The sequence below is a fragment of the Arvicanthis niloticus genome, chromosome 13 (genome assembly GCF_011762505.2).
Source record: "Arvicanthis niloticus isolate mArvNil1 chromosome 13, mArvNil1.pat.X, whole genome shotgun sequence".
In the NCBI taxonomy this organism is placed as follows: Eukaryota; Metazoa; Chordata; class Mammalia; order Rodentia; family Muridae; genus Arvicanthis; species Arvicanthis niloticus.
The window spans coordinates 56,621,340-56,632,151 of NC_047670.1; the positions used below are offsets into that span (position 1 = coordinate 56,621,340).

Here is a 10,812-nt window from a genome sequence, read left to right on the forward strand (position 1 = left end):
GGTGCACACCACCATAGCTACCTGTTACCTGGTTGATTTCTTTGTGCTTTTTGGAGGAGTTATAAGGGTAGGGTATTACTCTCTTTTCTTTTTTCTTTTTTTTTTTTTTTTTTTTTTTTTTTTTTTTTTTTTTTTGTCTTTCTTAAGACAGGGTTCCTCTGTGTAGCCCTGGCTGTCCTGGAACTCACTCTGTAGACCAAGCTGCCCTTGAACTCAGAAACCCACCTGCCTCTGCCTCCCAAGTGCTGGGATTAAAGGCATGCGCTACTGCTGCCAGGCTAGGGTGTTACTCTCTATTCAGCCTCCCAAATAAAACTATTCCTTTTTTTTTGTTTTGGTTTGTTTGGTTTGGTTTTTTCCCCAAGATAAGATCTCAACTACATACCTCTTGCAAAACTCACTATGTAAACCAGGCTGGCCTCAAACTCACAGAGCTCCATTTGCCCTTCCCTCCAGAGTGAACACCAGGTTTACAATCTGGAAACTGCAGATTAAGAGAACTTCATAGAACCAGATTTTAAATAGAACTGTACGTGTTAACAGACTCTTTAGTCTGCACTATAGAAGCAGAGGGAGGTGAGCTCTTGTGAGCTCAAAGCCAACCATAGCTACATATGACCTGGTTTCAAAAGGATGTATCTATGTCTGTTATTATGATGTACAACTGCATTTTCTTTTTTTTTTTCTTTTTCTTTTTCTTTTTCTTTTTTTTTTTTTTTTTTTTTTTTGGTTTTTGGTTTTTTGAGACAGGGTTTCTCTGTGTAGCCCTGGCTGTCCTGGAACACACTCTGTAGACCAGGCTGGCCTTGAACTCAGAAATCCGCCTGCCTCTGCCTCCCAAGTGAAATACTCACAGAGAATGAATTTTGTTCAGGGCATATTCAAATAGTCATTATTTTTGTTTATTTTCTCTTGTCTATTTTCTTTCCTTAGTACAATAAATAAAGAACAATTTTCCAAGAGAAAAAATGACACGCTGGATCCTGAACTGTAAGTAGTTTCCCTTGAATTATCGGTACACTCGCTGACCTTTTTTCAAGATAGCTTAATGTTCTTGGGCTAACATCTGCATATCATACAGGGGCTAAGGCTGTCACCTTACAGTGTTCATTTAGTTTTCCCTGTCAAGCATCACACTACTTCTGCCTAGTGTTGTGCTCTCCTCACTGCATTTCCTGTGCATCCTTAGACTCCCTTAGTCTACCTGACAGATTTTTCAAGCCTAGCACACTGAAGAGGACAGGTTTCCTCTTCTTACTCTGAAAATGGATGGGATGATTCTAGGGCCTCAGAAGTGATAACTGCCTTTCTGGATTGAAATTTTAGGTCGTTGATGAATAACTGTGGTTTATTGCTTCTGAAATTCGCCCTCACTGTAACATTAAAGTCAGAAAAACTCCACTGAGCTAATTTTTTTTTAACTCTTTGGGCATGACAGTTATCTTTTGATTTGTTAGAATTTACAGAAGATATTGGACATTTTTGTTTGATGCTTCAAAATCTTACAATTCGTAATGTTTATTTCCAGGTTTGTTGAGTGCACAGAGTGTGGAAGAAAGATGCACCAGATCTGTGTCCTTCACCACGAGATCATCTGGCCATCGGGGTGAGGCTTAAGACATTAGCAGATCTGTTTTGTTTTCTTTCCATGAACATTCTTTTCCATATTTTCCATATGTTTTGTATGTTCAAGGTTGCTGATTTTGATAGGGCCTCACTATGTAGCTTTGGCTGAACATGCTACCTCCTGAGTGCTGAGATCAAAGGTGTACATCGCCCTACCTGGACAAAGCTATGTTCTTCTAAGTATTTTCTTTGGGATTAGGAATCTATCTAGCTTATTGGTACAGCACATGCCTACCACAGTATGGATTTTATCCTAACACTACCAAACTGTTTTTTCTTTGGATTGTAAAAGGATTAGTACAAACCCAGTTTAAAACTATAAATAGTAGCTGAGGAGATGACACACTGGATAAAGCACTTGCCATTTAAGTGTTAAGATTCCCAAAACATCTGTAATAGCTCTATAGGTGTGGCACCCACCAATAATCCCAGCCTAGGGTAGGCATGTTTCCATATATATATATTCCATATATAATATAAAGTCTGGACCACACAGTGAACACCTATCTCCATAAAAGGAAGGAAATGTTAAATGTTGGTTTAAAAGCCAATATGGCTATAACAGAATTTGCCATATTTGAAAGTGTTTACTGATAACTATAGTCTTAAAAAGGGAATGGGTATTGGTATAAAGCCAAAGAACACTTAGTCGTCCTTCCTGAAGCATCCTAATTTGAATGATAAACTAATGACTCTTGTCCAGGCTGGAGGACCAGTAACTTATAGACTCATAGTATTTCACATGAAAGTTAAAAATGATACTTTTCATTTTGGGAGAAAGGGGCTGACCTTTTGGGTATGTGGTTTTTTTGTTGTTTTTTTTGTTTTGTTTTGTTTTGTTTTCCTCTGTAACCCTGGCTGTCCTGGAACTCTGAGATCTACTGGCCTCTGCCTCCCAAGTACTGGGATTAAAGGTGTACGCCACCACCATTTTCTGTTATGTATGTTTAAGAGACATGCTCGGTAAGATTGACATGTTAAAAATGGCTTAAGAAATTTCTTAATTGCAATTCAGAATTGAAGACCAATCTGCTTATTAAAGACCGTCATTGATACTAAATTGTGGCTGAAATAAATGGCTCTTGCAGAGGGCCTAGTTCAGTTCTCAGCTCTCAAGTCAACAGTTTACAACTACTTGTAACTGTTATTAGAATGAATCCATAAGTAACCACATATACATACGTGGCACATACTCAGCCTTTTTTTTTTTTTTTTTTTTTTTTTTTTTTTTTTTTTTTTTTTTGAGGTAGGGTTTCTCTTATAGACCTGGATGACCTTGAACTCAGTGTTGGGATTGAAAGCGTGTGCCGCCACCACCACCTGACTAAATTATTTTTTAAAAAAAACATATATTAAGTTTGCTTTGGTTTTTTTGTTTTGTTTTGTTTTGTTTTGTTTTTAATTAGAAGTTCTTTTATTATAGAATTTAATGTCAATACTCTAACTTCAAAGGTTGACACAGGAAAATTCAGAGTTGAAGATCAGCCTGGGTATAATAGCTAGGGATACATACAGTTCAGTAGTAGGGAACTTCCCTAGTGTGTTCTTATAGAAATCTGTGTGGGTATGGCTATGTGGTTGAGTGATTGGTGTGAGGAAACATGGATCTATAGACAAACTTGCTTTATAATATATATAGAACCTTGACCAACCCTTCCTCACACCCCTTTTAGGTTCTGGGATTATAAGCATGTAGCACAGAAGTGCACAAAGGCTTCTGTTTTGTTGGTAGTTGTTTTTTGAGATGCTCTCACTGGCTGGCCAGGGTCTCCTTGCTCTTCCTGTCTCCCATTCTCAGTTGGGATTGCAGTTGTTCTCTTGTTTCTGTCAGCTAGAAATCCTATAACTCTCATCTAAAAGTTGTATACCGGTTCTATCAACTTGGTTAAAGATACAGGAACTTATGCCAAGTTGTGTTTTGAGTTTACCTGGATTTGAATGATAGATTTTGTTACATGGTGCTTTAATTTTTATGTTATATAAGCAAAGTCCTGGTTTACATTTTAGGTTTGTCTGTGATGGCTGTTTAAAGAAAACTGCACGAACTAGGAAAGAAAATAAGTATTCTGCTAAAAGTAAGTCTCATTCTTAGAGGTAAACCTTGCTTTAAAAAATTACCAGTAGCTGGGAGGTGGTGGCCCACGCCTTTAGTCCCAGCATGTGGGAGGGACGGGCAGCCAGAGCTCTGAGTGTGAGGCCAACTTTCCCCGTCTTTAAAATTATCTCCTGAATCTTAGTGAAAATGAAACTAGCCAAGATTAATCAATTTTTAACTCTTTATAACAAGTATTGTGGTGCACACCTCTAAGCCCTGTACTCGGAAGGCAGGCGGATCTCTGAGTTTGAGGCCAGCCTTGTCTATATAGTGAGCCCCTCTTTCAAAAGAAAAAAAGTAATTTAGCTAAAATAATTCTATAGCAGAGTGAATATTGAACTATAAAAATTTGCTGAAAATTTTAATACATTTTTCCTCTATATTTCTGTTTTGGCACATGTCGTAATGTGGGGCACATGTCAAAGTGATAGTGACTAGAATCACTATAGAATTAATTTACAGACAACTTCTAGCCTTACGTAATACTTTGTTTTGAGGGATAAGATATCAGAGTTACCTTACTATATTGAAAGACAAATACATCAGGCTAGTTGAGCCTCAGTATTGACAGTACAATCTGAGCCATGGTAACTTTCTTCCCACTCTTTAACACTAGGAATTGTACACAAGGCCTTGGTAACTTGTAACTTTTTTATTCCTAGGATTGCCATCTACCAGGCTTGGGACCTTTCTAGAGAATCGAGTGAATGACTTTCTGAGGCGACAAAATCACCCTGAATCAGGAGAGGTCACTGTTCGAGTTGTTCATGCTTCTGACAAAACTGTGGAAGTGAAACCAGGCATGAAAGCAAGGTGTCTAGTAATCTCCATTTCATTTTTTATAGATCCACAATTGTGCACACTCCATTATTGTCGATTTCAACCTGAATGATTTGTGGTTTCCCTTTAATCTTAATTATGTAGGTTTGTAGATAGTGGAGAGATGGCAGAATCTTTTCCATACCGAACAAAGGCCCTGTTTGCCTTTGAAGAAATTGATGGTGTGGACTTGTGTTTCTTCGGCATGCATGTTCAAGAATATGGCTCTGACTGTCCCCCTCCCAACCAGAGGTAGGACTGGATGTGACCAGCTTCTCACTTTGTGGGAGAGGGAATGGCAAGAGGATTGGGTTCATGTTATAACTAGTAGAAAGGCACACTGGGCAGGAACAGGTTAGTGAGCATAGCATGTGCCAGGCTAATCAGACATGGAAGCCAAGGCTAGCCCAGTCCCCTAGTCACACCTGTGACTGAGCACAAGAGAGGATGGTGATGTCTTTGCCATATAAATAGTAATGTATGTGATGTAATGTTTTCTTTTCTTGTTTTTGATATAGGAGAGTATACATATCTTACCTCGATAGTGTTCATTTCTTCCGTCCTAAATGCTTGCGGACTGCAGTCTATCATGAAATTCTAATTGGATATTTGGAATATGTCAAGAAATTAGGGTAAGCATATTAAAAAGTGGTATGTTGTGGAAAATGTGTAAGTATTTTGGCTTTCTCATATTGGTTATAATATAGTGAAGCCATGACCTCAGTTTGTTAGTTCTGTGATATGAAGATGATATATCACCATGTGTTAACCAATAAACTAATCCTTTAGTCTGTTTTGAAACCATTGGTATTATTCATTTGAAAATGAAATGTTTCTTGAGCGTTTTATAAATGAATATAAGGACTGAAAACAGGCTGGATGTGATGGTATACACTTAGAATCCCAGCATACAGGAGGCCTAGGGGAGAGAGCACAAGTTCATTTGTCAGTTACCATGTGAAGATAGTCTTTACCTTAAAGTACATCCTGGAGAGTACTTGGCACCTAACTTGTAGCAGTTCACCTTGCACTTAATTTGTTAGGATGGGTTTCTTCTTTTTGGTCTTAAAATACAGATTTGGGGTTTTAGGATCAAGAATCAAGCCCTTCTATAAATAAAATCCACAGCATTCCTCCATGCCTTTCAAAATAATTAGGTAGTATGAGAACTGTTAGTGCATCTGGTTTTGGGTCTTGGGGTGGGGGTGTTTGTTTGTTTGTTTGTTTGTTTCTAGACAAGGTTTCTCTGTGTAGTCCTGGCTGTCCTGGACTCACTCTGTAGGCCAGGCTGGCCTCAAACTCAGAAATCCACCTGCCTCTGCCTCCCAAGTGCTGGGATTAAAGTCGTGCGCCACCACCGCCCGGCTGGTTTTGGGTCTTATTGAGAGTAAGCATTGTGTCCTTGTCCTTTTGCCTTCTTGTTTACGATATACTATGTGCAGTGGTTTGTACCGGTAGCCACCACTACTCTAGTAGGACTACTTTAACCTTCTCTAACACAAGTGATATCTTGATGTGTTAGATACACAACAGGGCATATCTGGGCCTGTCCACCAAGTGAAGGCGATGACTATATCTTCCATTGCCATCCACCTGATCAGAAGATACCAAAGCCCAAGCGCCTGCAAGAATGGTACAAAAAGATGCTGGACAAGGCTGTGTCAGAGCGTATTGTCCATGATTACAAGGTCAGTGGGGACATAGAAATGGACCAGTCTGCTATTTTCTGTCTTCTCTGACAAGTCTTGTTCAATCTTATAACGTGTAATAACTGTTATATTAATTCACTAAAGTTTATTTTTAATACATAAAATTTCAAATTTAGAATGGCTAGGTATTAGGTGATTTGATTTACAGATGAGCAAAGTAGTGCTTGCCTATAATCTCATTTTGGAAACTGAGGCAGGATGATTCAAAGTTCAAATGTGTCATGGGGGTTTGGAGAAAAGGATCAGCAGTTGAGAGCACTTGTTCTTGCAGAGGACCCAGATTTGGTTCCCAGCAGCCACATGGTCACTCACATCCATCCTTGACTTTAATTCTAGGTGATCTGTCTTTCTTTTTTGGCTTCTGTGGGCACATGGTGCACACATGTGCACACACATCAAACACTTATAAAATAAATCTAATTTTTAATAGTCATGGGTAGGATATAGTGGTATATGTCTTTACTAGCAGTAGATAGGCAAAGGCAGGTAGATCTCTCCCATACTTGTCTATATAGGGAATTGCAGGCCATCCTTGGCTAAGTAGGGACGCTTAGTCTCAAAAAGAAAGAGCTAGGTATGGTAATTATATGTGTTTAATTCCAGCATTTAAGAGACTGAAGTAGATGGAGCTCCAGGAGATTTGAGGATACCAGCCAGCCTGCTTTACATAGTGAGCTTTGTGTGTAGTGAACCAAGGGTAGATAGTGATACAAATTAGTATTCTAAATATCTCTGGCATGTGCTCTAGAGTAAGTCTTCATTTTTGCCATACAGTGAAAGCTTTTTAAAAACAGAAAGCCAGCTGGGTAGTTGTGGTGCATGTGCACACCTTTAGTCCCAGCACTCAGGAGGCAGAGGCAGGTAGATCTTTGTGAGTTCGAGGCCAGTCTGGTCTACAGAATGAGTTCCAGGATAGCCAGGGCTATACAGAAAAACCCCATCTCAAAAAATAAATAAAAATTTTAAAAAGAAAGCATAGACATTTCTAATCATATTTACATGGGGTTTTGTTTTGTTTTACAGGATATTTTAAAACAAGCTACTGAAGATCGATTAACAAGTGCAAAGGAATTGCCCTACTTTGAAGGTGATTTCTGGCCCAATGTTCTGGAAGAAAGCATCAAGGAGCTTGAACAGGAAGAGGAAGAAAGGAAGCGAGAAGAGAACACCAGCAACGAGAGTACTGATGTAAGAGCTTTCTGTGTCCACAGTGTTTACTTTGACATCTCATTGATAATACAGAAAGGAGTTGACACTTTTAGTATGGCATGAAAGAGCAATTTAAATTCAGCTAGGTGTAATGTGCTTAATCTCAGCACTTAGGGCCACATAATCAAGGCCAACCTTGGCTGCATAGCCGGCAAACTATCTCAGAACTAAGGGTTTCTGTGTTTCTAAGTAGTTTCCTGGACATTGAGTAATATAAGTTCTTGAAAAACTATACCAAAAAAGTATATCTAATAGGCCAAATTATCACTGCTACAGGTTTTGCTGACTACATATCCTTTCTAGTGTATTTTTCCAGAAGTGCTGGGGATCACAGCAGGCACAAGCCTGGAACTGAGTCAACTTGTCTCCTTCATAGTAGCCTGGTCAGTTATTGACCAGAGCACATCTAGACTTGTCTCTGGATTTTAACTTAATAAAGTCAGGGGGCTGGTTAGGTGGGTTAACACACACCTTTTTAGTTCAGCACTCAGGAGGCAGAAGTAGGCAGGTAAGTGTGAGTTCCAAGGCCAGATATAGTGAAACCTTGTCCAAAAAGAAGGAAAAAATAAAAAGGCTCGGGCACTTGGCCACCTGACCTCTACAGGTGTGTGCCATGGTGTACACAAATACAAGGGCCCTAGATGGATGAGTTTGGACTCCCGCACCAAAAAAAAAAAGTGAAAGTTTTTAAGGCAAGCATAGCAGTACCTGTACCCACAGCAAAAATCTCATAACTTTCTATAACTTAAGTTTTTGCATCAGAAAGCCTCTAAAAGAACCTGCACACAGATGGCATACAATCATCAAGCTATACATATACAGACAAAAAAAAAAGCCTTTGCTTGTAAGTTTAAAAAAAGGAAACATTAAAAGGAAAATAGTAGGTGTGACAAGCAGCTACAGAAAATTTTAAAGATTATCAGCCAAGCGTCAAAGAGGGTCTTTTACCTTCAGTGTCATTTCTAAATCTGTCTTAGAACCGAGCATTTTCATGTCTCCTTTGTGCTGCCCTACAGGTAACAAAAGGAGACAGCAAAAATGCCAAGAAGAAGAACAACAAGAAAACCAGCAAGAACAAGAGCAGCCTGAGTAGGGGCAATAAGAAGAAGCCTGGTATGCCCAATGTGTCTAATGACCTTTCTCAGAAACTGTATGCCACCATGGAAAAGCATAAAGAGGTGAGAGGCAGCCACCAGGGTAGAGGGGCGTGGCAGGCAGGTGGGGTTCTAAACTGCTCTCCCCAACTGGCATGATGAGAACTCCAGGATGCTGGAAAGTCGGAGGGAAGAAATGGTTTGACTGGAAGAGGGTTGACTGGGATAAAGAGAGTTTGTATGCATATATAGAGAGTTTGCTTATGAGAAAATGTTCTAACTGAGGCTTTTATAAATTTACATGGTGTTGTATTGTGTCTTAAAGTAGAAGCATGGTTTGTCTATTGATAAATTTTCTTGGGTTTCTGACTTTTTTTTTTTTCCCCTTCATTTTTCAAGACAGTTGTTGTTGTTGTTTCCCGAGACAGAGTTTCTTTTTTGGTTTTTTGAGACAGGGTTTCTATGTGTAGCCCTGGCTGTCCTGGAACTCACTCTGTAGACCAGGCTGGCCTTGAACTCAGAAATCGGCCTGCCTCTGCCTGCTGGGATTAAAGGCGTGTGCCACCACTGCCTGGCAAGGGTTTCTGACTTTTTAAAGACAGGGTCTTCTGTAACCCCCTGTGTAGCCTTGATAGAGATCCACCTGCCTCCTAGTTCTGAGATTGATGTCATGTGCCAACATTTTTTCAGATTTGCTATAACCGTGCTTAATGTTAGATACAAGCACTGACTCAGACACATTCACAATCATAGTCATGTATTTAAACCCCCTTCTAAATTAAAACTTAACTACAGGTCCCTCACATGGCTTTACTTATTTTTATGTGTATGAGTGTTTTGCTTGCATGCCAGAAAAGGAAGCCAAATCCTTTGCAAGTGGGTTAAAGACAGTTACCATGAAGGTATTGGGAATGGAACTTGGGTCCTCTGCAAAAGCAGCTAATGACAGAGAACAACCCCTAACTCCACTGAGCCACTGTTCTCTGTCCCCTTAACATGCTTTTCTGAGAAATTTGGGAATGGAAACAAAGCATGATTAGTAAGAAAGGAATTGTTGAGATCATTTTATGATGTAGCTGGTTCCCACTCATTGTAGCTGAGGACAGTCTTACATGCCCAGTCTAACTACCTGGTACCAGGCTCCCGAGCTCGGCTGCATCCCCAGCCCATGTTTTTTTTTTTTTTTTTTATGACAGTTCAACTCTATTCTAATATGAAATCATAACCAGTTTATTTTTATTTTATATTTGTTTATTTTGCTTTTTAAGATGTGGTTTCTCTGTATAACAGCCCTGGTTTTCACTTTGTAGACTTCCACATACTGCATCTTAAATTATAGTACTCAATATATATGTTCTGTCCCTGAGCTGGTCTGTGGTGTGGTTTGTTTCAGACAGGGTCTAACTTTGTACATTAAGCTCATCTCAAACCCCCAGAGCTTGTGTGCCTGTGCCTTCTGAGTGTCGGGATTAAAGGTGTGCATCACCACACCTGGCCTCACAATATTTTTTTTTTTTAAAGCTTTACTGAAACGAAGTGACAGGATATGAATCTTGGGTTTTTGTGGGGTTTTTTTTGTTTTTTTTTTTTTTTTTCAAGATAGTGTTTCTCTATGTAACAGCCATAGCTGTCCTAGAACTTTCTTCATAGACCAGTCTGGCCTCAAACTCTTGCCTCTGTTTCCTGAGCGCTGGGATTAAAGGTGTCCACTCAGTGTATACCTGGGTTGACAAGTTTTGGGTTCTTTAAAGTCTCAAAATGAACAAGGATGGAGAAGGGCTTCAGGTAACCCTGACCCACACCTCCTGCTGTGCTCTCCTCTCCTGTGGTGCCTTTCTTTCTATTACAGTGGCATTGTAGTTTCAGAGTCACAATGAGCTTGTCTGTTGGCAGGTCTTCTTTGTAATCCGCCTCATCGCTTGTCCAGCTCCCAACTCCCTGCCTCCCATTGTTGATCCTGACCCTCTCATCCCCTGTGACCTGATGGATGGTAGAGATGCATTTCTCACCCTTGCAAGGGATAAGCACCTGGAATTCTCTTCGCTTCGAAGAGCCCAGTGGTCTACCATGTGCATGCTGGTGGAGCTACATACACAGAGTCAAGATCGTTTTGTCTACACTTGCAATGAGTGCAAGCACCACGTGGAGACACGCTGGCATTGCACTGTGTGTGAGGTAGGTATTACATGTGGGAAGGACAGGACAGGCCAAGGTCCCCATTGCCTGAGCTGTGATGTGGACATCTGCCCTCTTGTTGGGA

General features: G+C 40.0%; 1 protein-coding gene across 3 annotated transcripts in view; it reads left to right on the top strand.

Moving 5' to 3' along the window:
- The window catches only part of Ep300 (EP300 lysine acetyltransferase), a 61,581-nt gene that overhangs the window by 47,400 nt on the left and 3,369 nt on the right, over positions 1-10,812 (top strand). For all 3 annotated transcript variants that reach the window (XM_076911675.1, XM_034516595.2, XM_034516596.2), the window contains 10 exons: positions 934-990; positions 1,529-1,606; positions 3,634-3,701; positions 4,384-4,534; positions 4,646-4,792; positions 5,059-5,172; positions 6,063-6,228; positions 7,273-7,437; positions 8,475-8,636; positions 10,446-10,727. In XM_076911675.1, the coding sequence (XP_076767790.1) occupies positions 934-990; positions 1,529-1,606; positions 3,634-3,701; positions 4,384-4,534; positions 4,646-4,792; positions 5,059-5,172; positions 6,063-6,228; positions 7,273-7,437; positions 8,475-8,636; positions 10,446-10,727 (1,390 nt within the window). The remainder of the gene's footprint in view (positions 1-933; positions 991-1,528; positions 1,607-3,633; positions 3,702-4,383; positions 4,535-4,645; positions 4,793-5,058; positions 5,173-6,062; positions 6,229-7,272; positions 7,438-8,474; positions 8,637-10,445; positions 10,728-10,812) is intronic.